The following is a 22173-nucleotide window of genomic DNA, read 5'->3' as shown; positions in this document are numbered from 1 at the left end:
GGAGCCAAAGTTGAGTTGGCAGTAATGAGGACTGGCCATTCTAAATTCAAACATTGTACAACGAAATTAAGTAGCAATTCTAACTGTGCATTCACACATACCAAACAGTAATTCAAAATAGAGGAAAAAAACATAAATAAAAAATGTATTTGCTGTGACCTATAAAACAGTAAACAGCTGAGATATTGCACATTTGCTGAGTTGTAGTGGCCCTATTTAGAAAAAAACATTTAGGAATAAATACGTACAAAGTTCTACGCAATATGCAGTTGAAATGTGCGCTCTGATATGTGCAGTGAGGTACAAAGGGTGGACTGTAACTGTAGCGCTGCTGCTCAGTTCAGACACTGTGTTTGTGATTCTGTCTGTCTGTGAGGGCAGCAGGTCATACACGTGTCCAGGGTGGATGATCTTTCATGTTGGCTGCTCTACTGAGGCAGGAAGGAGGGGTACATCCTCCAGAGAGGGCCCTGAGCAGCCTCTGCAGCAGCAGCACACTGCGGCTGGGGCAGCCCACTGTACTGCTGCTGTGCTGCTGGCAGAGCAGGAGAGATGGTCAGCAATGTGCTCACACAGGAAGCTGAAGGCAGCGAGGGTTTCCACACAGGCCCCATGGTGTGCCCCATCTGTTCTTCTGGAGTTCTGAGTTTAGGATGCTGTAGGCTGTCTCGTCCCCTCCTGAGAGAAGTCCAAGCCCAGATGATGGTGTTGGTGGAAGGAGTGGGAGCACAGTCATGCTGAGTTTAAGGGTGGAGGACAGCTGAGGGCCTAGTCTAAGGGTCTCACTTCCCTTAAATTGCATCCCCGGCTCCTCCACTTGCCTCCCTTCCTTGCACCTCCGTCTTAGTCTGTCTGATGCAGAAGCACGGGAGAGACACGAGGAAATCATGGGAGGAGATAGGAAACGATCAAATGTGTTAAGAGGGAAACATCCTTTCCTCTGAAGCATCATGAATTCGTCAGCTGTATGGGCTGAGTTAGCAACCTTTTCAGCTTCACAGCTTCTAGGAAGGCTGCTCTCGTGTATCCTCGCCTATAGCTCGGTCCTCGGAGTAGAAATAAGAGCTTTGAGACGGCCTTCATGGAGGAGGGACAGAAAAACTTCCGGTTGATTCAAACCGAAGTGCTTGATTCAGTGGCAGGTGGGTTGGTACAGTCCTAAGTCAGCAGGTTTAGTGAGCCGTCTCCCTTGGTGTTTCTGCTGGCTCAGAGCAGTGCCCTGGCATCCTCTGTACAAATAACTGTGTTTCACATTCAGATCACATGTCATTCTTATAAGCCTTATTGGCATTCTCTTATCTCTTTCTCCTTTCTAGGTCCAGCCTCCATGTGGAGGTGGGCCCCCCATCATCGTCCCCCTCCAGCCCCACCCTGGAGGAGCGGAGGCGGCCGGGCACGCTGTTCATCTGGCAGGAGAGAGAGCGGCTGCAGCAGCAGCAGAGAGACAAGGCCAGGTACATGTCCTGTCTGACAGGAAGAAGCATTTAATGACATCTAAAAGGGCTGAGTTGTATGATTGGATTGGTCACAGGTATAACATGACATCAGCAGCATGACATCATGATGTCACTGGAGTCCAGTGTGAATATGAGCAGTCTGTGTACCACACCTACAGGTCTGTCCTATCTAATGATATGCTCTCCATGTCCAAACTCTAACTCTGCAGTTTGCTGAAGTCCTCCGCCAAAGCAGGAAGTCATGTGGCCTCTACACCTCAGACAGGAAGTAGTTCAGCGTAAGTACGGCCCGTTGGGCAGATAAAAGCCCAGCAGCAGAGAGACTGATGAGTGCCGTTCGTCCGTGCATTTGCTCCGTCTCTGCTGGATTAGACATGGAGCTGAAGGTTGTGGAGAGTGTTGGTTTCCTGTAGTGATCAAATGTTGGTGTCTGTTTCCCCCTAGTGGAACTTCTCCAGAGAACAGCAGCTCCCAGCTGGCCCTGCGGCAGCGATGTGCTGTGAGTAAACTCAGCTGACAGGTGTAGGTGTGTTTGCATTGTGAAAATCTGAATGTGTTCCTTTTTTATTAGAGTGCTGAACAGATGAGCGCAGTGTTTCCTTCAACTCTGGTGCAACGCTCCAGCAGCAGAACAGGTATACGCACACACACAAACACACACACACACACACACACACACACACACACATACATACACACACACACACACACACACACACACACACACACACACACACACACACACACACACAGACACACACAGCCTTTCATTATATAATAAAGGAGCTACTGTATTATCTACTACATATTATTAATTTGGTTCAAAATGTAAACAATATTATAATATAATCTAAAAGGACAGAGGCTGCTGCTTGTGTCTTTAGCCTAAATGAGCAATCAGCTGGCCCGCCTGCTTATTATGGTCTGTTGTTTGCTGATGCCATAAGTGACCCAGTGTTTGACCCATTTGGGTTGTTCAATGGCCGACATTGATATTTATATATTACAATTAGCATGGGAGAGAGCGGGCATCCCTGTCGCGAGCCCCGTGCGATGGGGAATGGCTGTGAATGCAGGCAATGGCCAATGGGTTGAGACTATGGCCGTGGGATTCGCATATAAAGTACGTACCATGTCAATGAATTTGGCTCCCAAACCAAGCCTCTCCATTACTTGCCACAAGTAGTTCCATTCTAGGCGGTCAAAAGCCTTTTCCGCATCCAGTGATAAAACTGCTGCTGTTGTTGGGAGGTTTTTGGCTTCTTCTATTACATGGAGTAATCTGCGTATATTGTCTGCAGCTTGACGCTTTGGTATAAATCCTGATTGGTCAGGGTGGACTAGGTTCTCGATGAAGCGTTCTAGGCGTAGTGCCAAGACTTTGGAATAAAGCTTAATATCAGTCCCAATGAGGCTGATGGGCCTGTAATTTGCGCACTCCGTAGGATCTTTGCCCGTTTTGTTATGACCGAAATTAGTGCAGTGTTGGTTTGTTGATGAAAGGTGCCCCTCTCTATGGCCGAGGTTAAATTTTGTAAAATGATAGGTCCTAGTGTGTCAAAGTACTGTAGTAAGAGTTCTGATGGAAAGGGAAAACACCGGGGTTGGATGGAAATCCAACCCCGGTGTTTTCCCTTTCTTAGCTGTTTTTAATGCTGATTTGAGTTCCTCTTAACGTAATAGGTTGACCCAGTTCTTCTGCCTCCTCTGGCAGGTTTAGCTCTTTTAGGAACTTTTGGCACTGTGTCAGATCCGGATTGCAGGAGGATTCATACAGCTTTTGAATAAAAGGATTGGAAAGTGGCGGTGATCTCTTTAGGATTCGTTGAGATACCTCGGTCCGTGCGGATGCTATTGATAGCAGCTCTGGACTCGCTTTGTTTTAATTTCAGAGCTAGCAGTTTGCTTGGTTTACAACCATTAAAATAGTAATTTTGCCTCACTCTGTGCATTATGAATTCAGCTCTCCTTCTTAGCAAATCATTTAGCTCTGCTCCATTTGTGACTAGAAGAGTATGTGTAGATTTAGAGAAACAAGTCTTAAGAGATTGCTCTAACGATTTACAACGTTCTTCCAACTCCGCAATCCTTGCCTCTCTCTTTTTCTTCAAATTTGCTGCAAAGGAAGATGTGAAATCTCTAATACATCCTTTAGTGGCTTGCCAGATGTACGCCGGGTCCAAAACTGAGTCAGTATTGATTGATATGAACTCCGCTAGTTCGGCTCCAAATTCTGTATCAAAAGTTGTGTTTTGGAGAAGGGAATTATTGAGTTGCCACCTTCTAGATTTTTCTCCTAACATATCACAATGGAATGTGGTTATCAGTGCATTGTGGTCAGACAGGATTGCTGGTTCCATTGCTATTGTGTGGAACATTGCCTTAATGGAGCACAAAAAATGACGTGGAAAAAAAGGTGTAATCCCTGCTAGTAGGATTGTGCATTCTCCATATATCTGTAAGATCGTGGGATTCCACAACTGCATTAAACTAAATGCCCGATATGTGTTTTTGGGCTTTCGTGTGGTTGACCCCTGATCTATCCTGATTCAAGTCCAGTACCGCATTCATGTCTCCCCCTATAATTAATGAGTATTCATTGAGAGAGAGCAATTCATTGGTTAGGCGCGGGAAAAAGCCTTCATCATATGTAGCCGGTGCATATACTGAGACAAAGGTTATTTTCCTACTCCTTATTGTAGTACATATATATGCTATCCTGCCTGAAGAGTCTTTACTACTTTTGTTTATGGTGAGTGCGCATCTCCGTGACAGCAAAACAATGGAGCCCTTGGTTCTGGTGTCGTCACTAGATGCAGCAGCAACTTTGAAATATTTATTTTGTAGACGATTTACATCTCTTTTACGCAAATGTGATTCTTGAATAATCGCCACGTCTATGTTCTTCCTTCTTAAATAGTCCAGGAATTTAGCTTATTTGATCGGTCCGTTTAGCCCCCTGATGTTAACAGAAAGAATTGAAAGTTCAGCCATTTTCAAAATGTATGCATATATATGTCTGAAGTACCCTACCTGTATTCACTGATAAATTTGTAGCAATGGGTGAGCTGTTAGATCTAAGCACAGTGTGGTGAAAACACAAAAAATAAAATAAATCCCTTAGCCCTCCGAGACCGCAGACCCCCTTCACTCTCTGCAGGATATGTGGCCGCATCAAACGCAGCTCGCACGAAAACTCCAGCTCAAAACTGCCCCTCCTGTCTAAAGTCACAGGTTAACTGAAACAGGTCTAATGCTTTCCTATGTTAAACATGAACAATGTTACAAAAAACCCTTGAAACTAAGTCCCAACCATCTATTAAGTTCTGAAATAAACTATGAAAAACAAATCAGCCATGTAGGAGTAATAGACATAGATTATAAAATGTAGTCTAATCAGATGTTCTTATAACTCATACACTATAATTTCGACCAGCTATTACGCTCTGAAATAGACTGTGTGGGAACAAACCATGTAAGAGTGGTAATATAGATTATAAGCTAAGTGTTTATCGTGTTCTTAGGCTGTGTAAAGTAAGCAGTCCATGTCCGTCATGTTTTCAGTCTCATCAAAGATCCCTCCAAAGTCAGTTTGCTAAACTTACATGCTGTGTCCTCGGTTAAACTTGCAGTTTTCCAGATACGCCAATCCACAGTCCTCGGGTCCATCCGCTCAGCTTCCCGCACCGGAGGCCCGCACGCCGTCCTCCGGGCCCGATAGCAGCTCCCAGTCCGGTCGCAAGGCGCTCAGCGTGAGCGCCACGTCTCCTTCCTTCATCCCCAGATCTTGACAGAACTTGTCCGTCTCCTCAGGTGCAGTGAATGTCAACGTTCTTCCTCCGTGGTTCACTCTCAAAATTGCTGGATAAATGAGAAAGTTTGGGATGCCTTTAGCATGCAGCTTATTCTGCACTCCTATAAATCCCTGGCGCCGTTGTACGGTGAAAGCGCTGTAGTCAGGCTTAAAGCGCAGCGTTGCGTTGGAATCACGAATCGGACCTTCCTGTTGTACTTTCCTCGCCCCCTGAATAATTGTTTGGCGGTCCTGATATCTTAGACTCCTGAGAATCAGCGTGCGTGTTGCTGTCCCCTTGCCATAGATTCTGTGCCCTGTCAATTTCGATGGTAGCCCTGTTCTGTAAGGATGGAATCCACTTTGGCAACTGTTTTTGCAAAAATCCAATTGGGTCGTCTTTTTCGCTATCCTCTTTCAGCCCAATGACTCGGATGTTATTTCTTCTCGATCTATCTTCCAGTTTAGCCAACTTCAACTCAAATTTCCTCTGGTCATCAATACAGGCTTTCACCGTGTTTCTTATCTGTCTGTTGTCCTTCTGCGCCTCGTCTAGTTGCTGAAATATATCTCTTACTGTAGTTCTCTGCCTCTCCAGCTCTGTCCTGATGTGTTGAAGCGAGGTGTCAATTTCTGCCAACGCTTCCTTCACGCGATGCGTACCGCTGATTGAAGTCCGCTTTGTTGCCTTTCCAGGACCCTGGCCATGGCCTCCTCCATAAGTAGATGCGTATACGATCTACGACGCTAGCATGGTGGCTAGCGAGGTTTCCACCATGCTAGCGTCGTTGGCAGAATTATTTCCTCGGTTAAACTGCAGCGGGGTCTGCTTTTTCGCTCCTGCAGGCATTTCGCTAAGTTACCGTGGTGACAAATCAAAGGATTGGCGTAGAGTGAAAAAGAATAGACATGGTTTTTAATAAAAATACGGAGATGGGGCATAGAGCTCTAGTCTCGAGCAGCCATGCAGTTCGATGGTCACGTGATCTCGTCTCTGTGGCTGTTTGTGAGAAGTTTTCATTCTTTTTGTAGAGAGTACTACTGTATTACCTGTTTTATATATTATACTATATGTTAGATTTGTATTGTAGCTTAGAAACACTAATATGACAAAAACATCAAATCAAGGTCCACTAAGTTTCTCTCCGGAGCTTTCAACCCCATCTTGTATCATCCTCAGCCCTCATTGCTATGAGAGAACTCCATCCATCAACTTCACTACATGTCCATTATATTTCTATATATATATATTATCTATCTATTATATCTTCAGTCTGGTCATATGAGTTCACGGTATAAAATGTGCTATGTGAGTGGATCTTTGATCGGTGACACTGAGCTTAATGTTTGTGTCAGATGATCCATCCTCCCCGAAGACGTCCCCTCCCCCCGGTCAGGCCCAGAGACCGAACAGTTTCCTGTTCCGCACCTCGTCCCGCAGCAACGTCAAACCCACAGGTACACAACAACACAACAACACAACGCACACCCTTCACACATTCTGCTGAAGAGCAGAAAGGCTCAATAAACCCTGTTATGCTGTGTTTGTCAGGGTCGGTCTTTACTCTCGGGGAGTCGGGCAGAAGTGAGTCTCGCACCATGCTGCGTTCTACTAAAGACGAGAGAGCAGACGTCACACAGCTACGCAAGGTAAGCACAATATGCGCACACTTATTTAAAATAGTAAAAAGAAGTCTGTTACTCATGTCATTTGACGTATAGTTTGATATATTTATTGTAAAATGCTACACTGGATGTCTGACGAATACTTTCACCCAAAATGATCCTTTGTATATACAGATACAGCCCGTGTTAAATCTCAAGTATTTCTGATGAGATTTCACAAAAATGCATGACTATAATAATGTTCTACCTTCTTCCACTCTGTGACAGTATCACACATATATTCTGTAACAGCTTCTTCTCAGTTTATTGAAGATGCTTCGGTTTGAATGTGTATGACGTTTCTACATATGGAATGCCTTTTTATTCAGTATTAAATAAATGAATAAATAATGAATAAATAAATGAATATGCCTTTGAAATACATCATGAAATAAATAAATGAGGCAATAAATACATAAATAATTAAATAAATGTAACTATTCATATACAAATGAATCAATTAGTTAAATAAATATATTAAAAGGTTTTACTTTTAATTATTTCAAGAGACTTTTATTTCATAAGTCCACATTTATTTATTTCCGTGGACTTTTATTTCCTAATGCCACATTTATTTATTTCCATTTCTTGTATGCAAATCAGGGGGCGTGGATATCTCTCACATTCAGAACAGAGCCGTGCTCTGTACCCTGATGGAGCAACACCACCGGCAGTTCGCGGTGCTCTGTACCCAGCCCACAGTCACCTATTCTGGGGTAATAGTCTGTCACAACCACCTCAACCAGAATCTAAGCTTTCCAATGATATTAGCGGCAGTTGCTGTGACAAATGGTTGCAAGAAAATTAACATTGAACTTAGGAATCTAGGTCAACGAGGGTCGGGTTTCCGGTACAGACAGACCAACAACGGGACAATTTTAACAATTTTCGCCACCTTATTCATCACTAAATTCACTTCTGACACTCCATGAAGTGAGGCGACAGCCAGCAGGCGTGTGCCGGGCCGCTTGCTCGTCACTCAGCCAGTCATGCTCAGAGACCCCACTGCAAGCTGGAGGTCTCTCAGACCGGTCTCATAAATAAGAGGCTTTTATTTCGCCGTTGACGTTTTGTTTGTTTAAATATCACAACACATGTCCATCATAAGATTAACGGGAACCTGTGGTTAAAGCATAACTCTAGTCGAGGGAGGAGAGTAAAGATGGAAAACTCCTAAAGCTTAGTTCCATATAAATGCACGGATAATTTGTTGTTTTGTCATTAGTGAAACACAATATTGTCCTTGTAGTTGAAAAAGGAGCCTCATATAAGAATGACATTTCCTCCTATGGAGTCTGTTCATTCGCATTCGGAGATCGCCTATTTTTGACTGAGAAAATGGCGGATAGCGTAAACAACAACTGCTAAGTGAGTTGCTCAAAACCTTTCTTTTTAGTAAACTCTGTGTACACAAACAATGTTCTCAATGCTCAAGTTCATGTGTAGAGCCCCTGGTGATACTTCGAGTAAAGTTTCATGTTGTGTCGAGCCTTCTTAGTGTTTTAAAAATAGCGATTTTGAGGCTATCATAGAAGTGCCCCTAGCTCTCCCATTCAAAAGGCCATTTGACCGAAAAAACGAGAATACGGTAAATCTTAAAAGTGGCGCTTCCATCCTAAATATGCTTTTAAATGAAAGTTTGACTCGGGTACATTCACAAAAAGACCCTAGGTTGCATTTTGGCGAGAGTTACGCTTTAACTGTCTTTTTGGAGTTAAACTACACAAGCGCGCCCTGCGGGCTTGACAACCTCGCTGGCCGGCCGTCTCTCACACACACACACACACACACACACACACAGTCACACACACACACACACACACACACACACACACACACACACACACACACACACACACACACACACACACACACACACACACACACACACACACACACACACACACACACACACACAGTGCAGCAGGCAGAGGCGGGGGAGAGAGAGATACCCGTTTCTCTTCGGGAGACTTGTTTAAATTATGACAAATATGCTATATAAATTAGATGTAGTATTTAGTTCATACTTGTTTTGGTGTATTTGTTTTCTGATTTTAACGCTATAGTTAGTTATAGTTAGTAGATCTGCTTAGAAGTGGACTTTTTCTATAACTACGTTCCTGTAATTACTTGGTCGGAAAGCGGCTAATAGTTATACATTGCAAGTTCTCTGCTCAACCCGTACGGTGGGCCGCAGCAGCCTCTTATTTCAATACAAACACAGGCTAATCAGAAAGCACTAAGGAAGTGCAGGTCACAACCATGTCTAGGATTTTCAGAAATATAGGGGATCAGTGAGAGTGTAATGATGAAAAGCCAAAAAATAAAAGGGAAAGGTGGCACTGAGATGGTCAGACTCAAAAGGAAAAAAGCGATCGTGTTGCTTGCTGTGCTATGTGTTGTTCATTCATTCACCGGACCATCCGAATCCCACCCCGCCCCCCACCCCCCTACGAAATTTCCCAGTAGATTTTTTGGTCACACTCCGCCGCTGTCCACATAAATAGTCCCATATAAGTCCCATTCACCTTGTCTCACTTCACTATCGGAAATGTTCAGTTTAATGTGAATTGAAGCAGTTGTTTAGTTGGTGGTTCAGTTACAGCAGAATAGGTGACTGTGGGCTGGGTACAGAGCACCGCGAACTTTGATTCATTTGTATATGAATATTTACATTTATTTAATTATTTATGTATTTATTGCCTCATTTATTTATGTCATGATGTATTTCAAAGGGTTATTCATGTATTTATGTATGTATTCATTTATTTATGTATTTATTCATTTATTTAATATTGAATAAAACGGCATTCCATATCTACACATGTATGCTGAACATTATGATAATCCTGGGTTTGAACAGTTTGTGGTGTGCAGCCTTTTATTGCTGACAGGAATAAAGCTGTGACATAATACTTGTCCTCAGACTCTGGAGTCTCGGCTAAAGATCTCTCTGCCGGAGGATCTTGCCGATGCCTTATCCAATGGCACAGTCCTCTGCCAGCTGGCCAATCAGATCCGACAACGCTCTGTGTCAATCATCCACATTCCCTCCCCAGCAGTGGTGAGTCGGATTAACTACCAGATCCTGTCCTTTCTGCCTTTCAATGATTGGTCCGTTTCCTCTGGTGGGAAGGATCCAGACACTAAACAGCAACCAGGATCTGCTTCTCACTTGTTTGTTTAAAGAGCCCCTATTATGCTTTTTGTTTTTGTTTTCCCATCTTTTATGTGTTATATAGTTGTTTGTGTATGCAGTAGATCTATAAAGAATTAAAAAAAACATTTCACTCCAAACTGAGCTTTCTCACCCACAGACAGCACTTTTTATCAACTGTCTGAAACGCCCCACCCAACCCATTCCTGTTTGAAATTCCTCCATTAGTGATGTCACTGATTGAGAACGCCAGCCCAGTTTTTCATCTGTGCTGCCCCAGCAGCTTGTTTTGAATTTGGTTGACCAGTCACAACAGAGTGGGCCAGCTGACCAATCAGAGCTGACTGGGCTTTTCAGGAAGGCGGGCCAAGTGCTCGGACAGTGTTTCAGACAGAGGAGCTGCAGCAATGCAAGCAAGGCAGTCAGCCTCATTAACGAGGCCTCGGACCCCCCGGACCCTCTCTGACATGTAATCTTATCCTACTTCCTGTCCTGAACTTTGCAAATCCCTCAATTATTTTTTGCACATCCTGCACTAATCCATCCTGCCTCTTTATTATATCTAATGTTATTTAGTTTTATATATATATATATATATATATATATATATATATATATATATATATATATATATATATATATATATATATATATATATGTGTGTGTTATTTGTTTTGATATTTATTGTTGGTTTATTTTATATAAATGTTTAAATATGTTTATATGTTTGCACCAAACCAAAGCAAATTCCTAGTAAGTGCTACTTACCTGGCAATAAATCTTTTCTGATTCTGATCTGATTCTGATTGATTGTAAATTTAAAAGAACTAACACATTCTTTCTCTTACAAATGAAAAGTCAAATTCATAAGCAATAAAACACCTCTGCTCAGTGTAATGTTAGTGGGCTTGTCAAAATTGGCCAAAAATGACGTTCAAATATTTCCTCTAAAAAACAGATTACACCTACAAAACTGTTTCTAAATATCTATTCTTCTGCATATCTATTTCTTCTTCTTCTTCTTCTTCTTCTTCTTCTTCTTCTTCTTCTTCTTCTTCTTCTTCTTCTTCTTCTTCTTCTTCTTCTTCTTCTTCTTCTTCTTTAGGGTTTTAGCCAGTTGGCATCCCATATGTTTTATTACTGCTTCCTACTGGTATTAACCCTCAGCTATTATTCTATCCCATTACAACCTTTAAATTAGACCGGTGTTTTTCAGAAATGTAAATCTATTTTCCTCCCGTCCACGGTGACCCCACTGTTAAGAGTCAGTGTCAGTGGGGGGTCTTGTTGGTGAGGCTGACTGCAGAGGGGAAGAAACAGGTCTGAGGGGTTTAAACAGTTTGTGTCCGGGATGAGAGGGACTACAATCTTTCATACACAGAATGAAGAAACACTGCGACCACTGTCTTTTTATTTACTCAAGCTTTCCTTTTTTCATCCTCTAAACCCAGCCCTGGATCCATAGTGTTCCCACCTTTCATAAAGCTGCTTTCATAAGTAGCTGTCATCCCTCTACTTTCTAAACAGTGCCGCTCATTTATCATACTCTCCAGATGTGGGATGTCAGGGCGATTGCTCTGTAATTCCCAGGCCTGCTGGCATCTTTCCCTGGTTTTCCTTACAGGAGTAGTTATGCATTTTACCCTCATCCCACACCTTATCATTTCTCCAGGCCTGTCTTTGTGGCATCTTCTTCTTCTTCACCCTCGTTGATTACTTCCGGTAGCGCCAGCCGCATGATAGCACGCGATCAACACGCCCACTCGCTCGCTGTGATCTCTTCCCGACAGGCTGGGCCAATCAGACAGAGCTAAACGATTAGAGAGCAGCAGGCCAACACGCGATGCAAGCAGCCGCAGTATATGGCTTTTTTTATGCTCACAATATTCAAATATACATTTTAATATTCAAATGTAAGTTTCTTTTTACAGTTCAAATATATATTTATTTAGAATATCTAACGGTTAGGTAGATATTGCTGTGTAGCTGATATTGTTGAGTCAGTGTGCTGATTCTGAGACTCTTACACTACGGTTTGGCTGAAGGGGCGAACTCAGGAGAATTATGGGAAGTTGAATGTGCCTTTATCCTGTAGTGGCCATAGTTTAGCAACATTTACACGCTCCCTTTAAGGCTGGTATGGAGTAAAACAGTGCTCTCAAAATACTTAATTCTTTAACTCAAATGAATAAACCCATGGAACACTGTGAGGACTTCCACTGGTGGTAGCTTAATCTCGCTTTGCCAGACCCCTCCAATTAAACCAGTCACAATCATCTTGGGCTCAGATTGGACAGATAGTCTAGCTAGCTGTCTGGATGTACCCTGCAGAGATCTGAGGAGTTAACCATAGTCCTCATAAATCCACCGGAGTTTAGAACACCAACACAAAATACATGCATCCGGTGGATTTTCCTGCAGCACCGGAGCAATCCCGGAAGTGGAACGTCGAGGATATAGACCGTTTATATACTGTCTATGATATAGACTAGTGGTAGCATAAGGCCTGGACACACAGAGCATCAGCAACAGCCATCCAAACCTGGGAATGGACGTAGAGAATGAAAGCAGTGTTACTGAGCGCAGCAGACTGGGTCACATGACCTGTTATTGATTACTGCTGAGGAAATACACCACACTTTGTCAAGTCAACAGCTGAACACTGAGGAAGTGCATTACCAGCAGATGAAAGTAGCGAGGCTTTTTACTGGCTTATGAGCACATGTATTTCTCTGCATCAGGCTAAAGAAAGCCACAATTTGAGAGCTCATGGTATCCTGATTTTTATTTATTTATTTTTTTTTAAGATAATTTTTTCGGGCATTTTAGGCCTTTATTTCCATAGGACAGATGAAGACATGAAAGGGGAGAGAGAGGGGGAATTACATGCAGCAAAGGTCGGAGTCGAACCTGCGTCGAGGAGTAAACCTCTACATATGTCCGCCTGCTCTACCAACTGAGCTAACCCGGGCCACATGGTATCCTGATTTAATGAGAAATAGTTCTGCAAAGCAATCATTTCACTCCAAAATGAAAATGTGTTTTTCTGATATTATTTTCAGCCAAAGCTGAGCCCCGCAAAGTGTCGACTCAACGTGGAAAACTTCATCGCTGCTTGTCGTAAGCTCGGAGTCCCTGAGGTAAGACATGTCTCATTATGATTGTCCCTCTGCTGTCCTTTCATCAAAACTCAGACACGTTGATACATCTAAATGTAATGGTCTTTTCAAATAACGCAATGTTGAAAAAAAAGCAGTCGGTAGAAATTGAGTTTCCTATGTGCTTTCAGCTCGGTTTTGTTGCTACATTATTCCTGTCAGGGTTGGACTGATAAAGACTTTGAGGAATGTTTTCAACCAAATTGCCCATATCTGGCCCATATATCAGTCCAGCCCTAACTCTGTTCCTTGTAATTCTACACTGTGTCTTGTCCTTCTCTTGTCTCCTAGTTTGAACAATATAACTCCTTGTGTTTTCCTCCTGTGTGTATCCTGTCCTGCCTCTCCTGTCCAGACGGACGTGTGTGTGTGCTCTGATGTGCTTCTGTGTAAGCTGCCCGCTGTGCTGCGCTGTGTGACGGCCCTGCTGGCTGCTGGGGGGGGAGAGACGGCCGAGGACCCGTCCCCCCACCACTCCTCGTCCTCCTCGCTGCTGTCCACAGACTTCCTGCTCTTCTATTGCACAGCCATGGCCCTGCTCTACGCCCTCTACTGCTACCTGCTCACCTAGACACACACACACACACACACACACAACCGGGGAAATGCCTTCACTCTGTTAAGCCAGCATGTTTGGAGGAGATGGGAGTTTTCTGTTTAAGTGTCTGAGGCAGAGCTGCTCCGTCTCATTGGTTGAGACATGAATGGGTGGAGCAAAGGAACCACAGCCTCAGCTGAATCCCAATGCCATACTATACCTTTCCTACCTTCTTTACAACGATGCACACTGGTGGACACAGAGCTGCAACACCAGCGTCAGTGTAGGTGGAGCATTCAGACTGTGGCCCCCAGGGAACAGATGAGGGCCCGATCATTGCTGACCAACAGCTGAATATCTCGCGGAGAATGTCTAATTTGTTCCATTGTAAAAAGGACTAAACATGGTGGCACTTGAAGGGGTTATGGTATTGTTAGTATGGACCTTTTTCACAGCAGACATGTTGACTTGTCATAGTAGGAAAAGCACAGCTGAAATTGATAACCTTAACGATGGCTCAATTCCATCAAGTGTCCCAGTAAGCTATTTCAGTGAGTCAGCATGCACAATACCAGGGCATCTCCTGGTGGAATGCAGCCATCATTAATGGTTTTGAATACACCTGTGCTTTTCCTACTATGACATGTCAACATGTCTGCCGTGAAAAAGGTCTATTGAGACCAGAACAGAAAAAGCCACGTGGTAACATGCTACATTTGTGTCCTCCGATGTTGCTGTTCAACAGTGCACTGCTGTCCATCCTCAACATTCAGATACTCTGCACTATTCACATTGTTACATTAGCTGTGTCTGCAGAGGCAGGCTGGCATCCTGTGCATGGGAAACATAGTTCAACCTAAACTGTGTCACTTTCAGTGCAACATGTGACATGTTATGGAGTCATATGAAGCAGACACAGTGTTCTCTGTGGCTGAGCCCTCTCATACACTCAGGGGTTCCAGCCATTGATCACAAGCTTTATTGTTACTGTGTATTATTCATATAGCAATGCATGTACTCCTAAAATCCCAAATACTTGTATCTAAAATGCCAACATGCAGACTGCATGCAGCTTAGGGTTTCACTTTCAAAGCTCTGGCCATTAGTAATGATAACAGTCACATGATCATACAGTTTCAAACAGTGGTCAAACGTATGTGAAAAAGAAAAGGCAGCAGAGACCTAAATCTTAACCCCAAATTCTTCATAGTCACAAACTTCCTAACATAAGTACATAGTGTATACTTTCAGTGTATAGTATGGAATTGGGACACAGTGAGAAATGTCAGAAGTTTACCTGATTGCTGATGTTGCAGGTTCTAACTAGATATCCTTAGAAAACTCTAAATGGATTGATTGATTAATTTCTCTGCATCACTCAGCCAGAGAGACTGTTTCTTCAGCTCAGCTCTTCCTCTGAGAAGTATTGAAGTCATACTCCCGCTGCGTGTTTGTCCAGAGAGAGAAGCTGTTGAAGTAACCTGAGACTGAACTGTGAATGTGATGTTTTAGCCTTGAGACAGATGCACATTAGTTTATGTGGATCCTGGATGTTACAGAACCCAATGATGATACAGTGCCTCTTGCTGAACACTGACTGACCTTTTGTCTGCTGTGCTAACCCCCCCCCCCCTCCTCATGTCCAAACGGTACAAACCCCTGCAGGAGGGGTGTGTGGAAAGTCTTTTTTTTGTCATTGTCACTGCTCCTTTGGAACAGCTGACTTCATGTTTGTATAAATGTAAACAGGCTATTAAATTATTGCTTTTTTAAAATGAATTCTGTTCTGTTTTTGGTTATTTTTGTTTCTGAGGTGAAACAGTAGAGGCGTCACTAATTTGGTTAAGCCTATAGGCCAATAGTTGTAAAGCCCCACCCAGGCAGATCAGATGGAGCAGAGCATCAGTGGGCTTGTTGCTCACTAAACACACATTGGAATCTGATTATAATGCTTAATGGACTTATTGGATATGAATGCATAATGTTTTATTTATTTTAAATGAAACACTGTTGAAGCTGCATCATAGTTTTATAACTTGATTAACTTATTTAACAAGGTGGCAGGCACACTGGGTATTTCTGTCCAGTTCCTGTCCAATGTCTGCTGTTGTCTCCAGGTCACAATGTCCACTGTAAAGCCCCCCTCCCCCGTCCCAGGTTTCACGTTTCTTATCAGCCTGCTGTTAATATGAAATGTTATACTGTTTCAGTTAAAGATGTAGATTTTATAAATGAAACTGGATAAGCAACAATTCACTGGCTTAGACCAAGCTATATTCTTTAATGTTAGCGCAACACAAATACAGTTGTATTTTATATTTATACCCTTGTATTATTGAGAATTTTTGAGTTTATATAAATATATATGTAAAGTTTTTCTCCCCGCTGTAAAGAAATTATTAAACAATGAACTTTGACAATGTGCTGTTTGTCTGCTTGCTGCTGTTGTGCTTCTGCTAACTGAGCCAAGAACTTCAGGGTATCTGCAGCTGAACTCAAGGTCAACTGCATCGCATGGTCTGGATGTTGAGTTTGCTCTGTTGTCATCACGTGACTTAAGTATGAAATGAAATGTTTTTCTTGTCAACAAAGCCCATGTGTGGAACAAAACCAACAATGAATGTACCTTTTCTCTGTGCTATAAAGCTAACTGCTCCATCAGTATTAGATTAGGAAAAGCATGTTTGAAGTCAGCAGAGGAATCAAAACTGCACAATTTGAAATGCATCCTACTGTTCCCTATTGGAAAGCACAACATGAACAGAGAAGCTACACAGAGCTCTTAGTGCTGAGGACTCTGTGAACCCTCTGGGTTTGATGTCCTATCTGACATCAAAATCAAAATATACCTTATGTCATATTCAATATCTCCAGATCTCCAGAGACTTACTTTTTGTTGTTCAGAAGCAAATAAATTCCCTATTTCAACGAGGTCCTCCGTGCAATCGTAGGCCTTCCAGAAGCTTTTTAATCCAGCCTGGAACTACAGTGTCTTTGTAAAATAAATCCATAATGATGAATCCATAGATTTATGGATTCATCATTATGGCTAAGTAATGTTCAATATCTCTGCAATGCTTTACACTAGCTTTGTTCTGTTTTATTGGCTTTTTACATATTTTATGAGACTTGACAGGGAAATGGACAGGAAGTGATGTCAGACAGGCAGTTTGCTCATCCGAAAGATAAGCTTGGCTATGGCTGATACAGCAAGAGGGCCATGTGCAGTGTGTGTAGTGTGTCATGTCCAGGGGTCCGTTTCAGAAAGCAGGTTTAGTGAAAACTCTGAGTTTGTTAACCCTGAGATGAGGGAAACTCTGGGTTTTCTGTTTCAGAAAGGAAGGTTAATCAAACCTGAGAGATAAGAGCCTCCAGCCCGTTTCAGAAAGAGAGGTAACTTAACCTCAGAGTGTTACTATGGTAACTGAGTTTGTGAACCTAACCTGGTTGGGAGGTCAGGAGCAGGTATTCTTAAAAAAAACCTTGAGTCTCCTGACATAGCGCGCTTTCATTTCCTCATTCAGTCAGTCTGTATCAGGCGCATTTTAGCGCAGTTTGTTATCTGCATGAATATAAAACGTTTTTTTCTCAAACATTGCATGTCCTTTTGTCGACGATCCCGTTGATGAAAAAGCTGTATTACTTCACAGAGAGTTTAAGTCGGGTGATGATATGAGTCCCGACTAGATGTACTTTCCAGATAATTTCCAGATAACCGATTTGAGAGGTATTTTCTCCGTCCTCATATCACTAACATCCACCATTGTGACATGCCGTCAGAAAAGTGTGCCTTGCTCTGAAACGTTTTTTTAAACGTTTTTTTGTAGTGTTCCCGGACAAAACCAGTGAGAGTTAAATGATTATAAATTGTATTTCTATTAATGATCATGGTGTGCAGTCTCAGAATGGTATTAGTAGTAGGCTAGCTTACATTTTCGCCTGCAGGACTGCACCTTAATGAAATTATAGGTGAAATACCATTCCAGTTTTCTTTTTTTTAACTTTATTGCCCATAATAAACATTGCTGGCAATTTTAGCAATACAATACCAACACAAACCCATACACACCCACAAACACTCGCTCAAGGAGAGGTTAAAGCAACAAAACAAGAAAAAAAAAAAAGAAAAAACAAAGGGGGTCACCTTGTGGTTAAGCTTCATTCAACACGCATATCACAGTTGTTTAAGTTATTCTAAATCAAGGCCTAGAATGACAGCAGTCCCTCTTCTAACGAACAAAGGTACTTTCAACTGTAAAATAGCAGTCATATTTTCCAATGTACAATGATTTGATTGTATCCACTGAGCTATTGTAGGGGCTAGGTTTCATCCAATTAATAGTGATAATTTTTCTTGCAATCATTAACAAAATATATAACATGGAGGTAGCGTTGGTCCTTAGAAAGCAAGTTTTCAGTTGGTTTCTCCAGTATAAAAATTAAAGGGTCCACAGGGAGATCCATCCTGAAAAGTTTGTCCACTCCTCTTTAATGTCTTTCCAGTATGTCTGTATCACGGAGCAGTCCCAGAATATGTGGGTATGGTCCCCCACCATGCCACAGTTTATCCAGCAAATGTTGGGGGCATTGTTTTCATTGATACCTTAAGAGGGGTCCTAAAGAATCTTATCTTCACCTTCCAGTCAAATTCTTTCCACATTTGACTTCCAATCCCTTTATGACTCGCCAGACATACACTCACCTTGAAGATTATTAGAAACACCCTACTAATAGCGTGTTTGACCCCCTTTCGCCTTCAGAACTGCTTAATTCTACAAGGTACTGGAAGCATTCTCTAGAAATGTTGTCCCATATTGATAGGATAGCATCTTGCAGTTGATTGAGACTTGCGGGATGCACATCCAGGGCACGAAGCCCCCATTCCACCACATCCCAAAGATGTTCTCTTCTATCTGGTGACTGTGGGGGCCATTTTAGTAAGGTGAACTCATTGTCATGTTCAAGAAACCAATTTGAAATGATTTGAGCTTTGTGACATGGTGCATTATCCTGCTGGAAGTAGCCATCAGAGGATGGGTACATGGTGGTCATAAAGGGATGGACATGGTCAGAAACAATGCTCAGGTAGGCTGTGGCATTTAAACGATGCCCAATTGGTACTAAGGGGCCTAACGTGTGCCAAGAAAACATCCCCCCACACCATTACACCACCACCAGCCTGCCCAGTGGTAACAAGGCATGACGGATCCATGTTCTCATTCTGTTTACGCCAAATTCTGACTCTACCATCTGAATGTCTCAAGAGAAATCGAGACTCATCAGACCAGGCAACATTTTTCGAGTCTTGAAAGGTCCAATTTTGGTGAGCTTGTGCAAATTGTAGCCTCATTTTTCTATTTTTAGTGGAGATGAGTGGCACCCGGTGGTAGTTTGGAGTTCAGGAGGTTGTCTAGACCTGGACAACACCCCTACATGCATTGAAGCAGCTTCCAAGTGATTGGTTGATTAGATAATTGCATTAACGACAAATTGAACAGGTGTTCCTAATAATCTTCAAGGTGAGTATATATCTTCCCATGCATCTCATCTATTGTGTTTATTTCTGTTTCCCCTGATTGCAAAGAATTGGGAGAAACTTTTCAAAAACCCCTCTTTATTATTGTCTGTGTGATTTTAATAGCATACATATACTGATTAGCAACTTCCCCACAGTCCCAAACGGCCCTCGGCGTGGGTGTTGGAGCCACTGGGACGGATTGTTTGTTGGTTTTAGTCTTTTCATGGGAGTTGTTGACAATAAATAAAGAATAACACCAGACTTGTGTTCAAAATTATGGAAAGAGGTGACATGGTGAGGAGGCGTGCAGATATCCTGATGTCCTTTAACCTGCTAACGCTCCTGTGTGCTCTCCAAACGGCAGCGTTAGCATCATTAACTCCAGCTGGCCATGTTGGAGAGGTGAGTGTGTTGAGCCTGTCCGAGAAAAGCAGAATCAGCCTGAAGGTTTGTACTGCACCATGCAAAGGAAGATACTCTAGGCTGATCCTGGTACAGCTACAAACAGTGAATCGCCCTGTTAATTTGTCAGCACAATAACGTTATTGCCATATAACAATGGATTAACAAACTACCCACCAAAGATAATATATATATACACACACACACACACTTTGCTAGTGTCAAATTAAAGTAATAGTATTGGTTGAAAAGAATTTGATCAAGAAGAGCCTTCAAATAAGAACACGCTGTAGTGAAAGCAGTACAGGAGACAGGAGCCGTGGTGATCTGCTCTGCTGATAACTGATGTCACAGTTTGGCAATTTACAGGTACATCATTACAAAATGTAATATAAAATTGTCCCATGTTGTCACAAAATACTCTCACCGCCATTTCTTTTTAGCATCTGATGACCATTAAAGTCACTGTGTAGCATTTGAAAATGTCTGACCATGGTGACCCCCAGTGGTGGCAGACAGTAGCGCATGCTGCTGGGCCACAGTTAGACTTGACACTAATGTGGATCGAGTTTCATCAGCATCAACAGCATTTGGTGGAAAATGACTAACTTAAAGTCTTCTCAGCCACAGAAAGGGTCTTATTAATTCTTTAAAACATATGTATGTGTCTTACCTGCATCTACTCTCCTTTCTCCGCCCTTCCCAGGATTCCTTGTGTCCCCCCCAACTCATCATGGAGGACGAGGGGCTGAGTCGGCTGGCCCAGACTGTCCAAGTGTTGGTGGACCTGGCCGACGGCTCCCAGCGGCTCTCCAAACAGGAACGGTTTGGGGCCGCTGGCTCAACACAGAGCTAGCACAGCATAGCTGCATCTGCAAAGATTTAACAGTATCACACCAAAGAGATTCATCTCAGGGCCAGTGTTTGCTTTTAACATGCTTTAAAGCCTCTGAACAAAGGTGATTTCACTTATCTTGGCTGATTAGACTCTCAGGTTAAAGTGGGCCGGAGCTTAGATGGGAATGTATTAGGTCACAAATCTGGTAGAAATACCATTTAATGATAAAGCTGTCATTTGTCCCTCCTTAACAGGTGCAACAAAGCTAACAAGAGACTCAGGATCAGTCTAGAGACACACAGTCCTGATAGTTCCAATCAGACACATTAACTGAAAACACCTGTGTGCTGGGCCTTTAAAAGGTTTATTACATTGACTTCACAGCTAGACGTACTGTGTCCAAAGATTAAAATACATGAAAGACAATAACAATAAAAAAGACTTATGTAAAAAAGCCTTGCTGTCTTGTTTCAAGTTACTGGCAGAACCAGAGTAGAAAGCGGGGCGAGTCTGTCAGATTGGCCCAGGAAAGGTGCACTATATTGGACAGAGAAATCCCCTGATATTTTTCCAACTTTTTTCCCTTTTTCCTCGTTGTTAGATGATAAATGAGGTATCAAATACATTGTACTGTTCAAGAAAAATGCTGTTGGACCAATTATATTGGTCTGTGATGATAAGAAATGTATTTGGCATGACAAGACTGTGTCCATTGTTTAAGGTGTTGCCACTGCACATGGACTAGTGTGCCTTCCCTTTTAGCTGGAATTGAGCTGCAAAACCACAGCAGAGCCTGCAGGTAAAAAGGAGGCCAAAAAAACACTCCGAGCAGACAGAGCAGTTTACAGTCATTCACAGACAGATAAAAGCAGAAAATCAAATTAATTTTATCCCTAGATATGTGATATATAATGAACTAACATACAATTATTAAAAATCATTATTTCATCATTCACTTTCACAATAACATTACTTTATTGTATATTATTATATTTCATAATAAACTAAACAGTATTTTCCCCAATGACACTTTTATTTCCAAAGATATCAGTCCAAATGATCTCAGCATGACAAAAATGAGAGGAAAGTGACTAGGCAAGGTGATCACACAGAACAAAAACAGGACTCAGGATGATTCCTGAGTCCTGTTTTTGTTTTGTATGTTATGTATGTTTGTATGTTAGGTTGTTTCTTTTTTTTAGTTAGTAGACAACATATGGCAGACATACAAATAGCACAAAACTACATAAGAAAAAACAATATCCTCTATCGCAATTGTAGTTATTCGATGGAAAAGAAAACTATAATGCTACTGTCACACCAAGCAAGACGATAATAAAATAAAATAAAAATACATGAATAAATAAGTGAGTTCATCTCCAGAGTGTCTGGGAACAAATTAAGACAGTGATAGCAGAAATGGAGGGATCCCAGTGGCATTGATGAAGAGAAGTAGAAAATGAACGGGTCCCAATCGTCTTAAATTTCTCCTGCACTGTAAACCCAGATTTTACAGATGACGTGGTCCTGATGGCATCATCGGCCTGTGTCCTTCAGCACCTCATCCTCACTCAGCAATCTGAGGCCATGGTTCTCAGCAGAAAACCGATGGTGCCTACTCCGGGTAGGGAATGAGTTCTTACCTCA

At 42.3% G+C, this 22173-nt stretch overlaps 1 protein-coding gene across 4 annotated transcripts in view; it reads left to right on the top strand.

The window, feature by feature from the left end:
- lrch4 (leucine-rich repeats and calponin homology (CH) domain containing 4) overlaps nt 1-20977 on the top strand; it is an 81292-nt gene extending 60315 nt beyond the window's left edge. Inside the window, exons 10-19 of one of the 4 annotated variants that reach the window (XR_004895611.1) lie at nt 1317-1454; nt 1667-1735; nt 1902-1956; nt 2029-2092; nt 6607-6708; nt 6803-6900; nt 9842-9979; nt 13135-13212; nt 13586-13873; nt 13922-14311. Coding sequence is in view for 3 of the 4 variants with exons in the window: in XM_035994292.1 (XP_035850185.1) it covers nt 1317-1454; nt 1667-1735; nt 1902-1956; nt 2029-2092; nt 6607-6708; nt 6803-6900; nt 9842-9979; nt 13135-13212; nt 13586-13801 (958 nt within the window). In the remaining variant the exon portion in view is untranslated. Of the gene's footprint in view, nt 1-1316; nt 1455-1666; nt 1736-1901; nt 1957-2028; nt 2093-6606; nt 6709-6802; nt 6901-9841; nt 9980-13134; nt 13213-13585; nt 14313-19883; nt 19901-20394 lie in introns of those variants that run through there. The other 3 variants (XM_035994292.1, XM_035994293.1, XM_031299776.2) reach the window with 3 other exon arrangements.
- The last annotated feature ends 1196 nt before the right edge of the window (nt 20978-22173 follow it).

This window comes from Sander lucioperca, chromosome 17 (assembly GCF_008315115.2).
Source record: "Sander lucioperca isolate FBNREF2018 chromosome 17, SLUC_FBN_1.2, whole genome shotgun sequence".
In the NCBI taxonomy this organism is placed as follows: Eukaryota; Metazoa; Chordata; class Actinopteri; order Perciformes; family Percidae; genus Sander; species Sander lucioperca.
The sequence above is the reverse complement of the archived record's forward strand: the minus strand, read 5'-3'. Positions and strand labels throughout refer to the sequence as shown.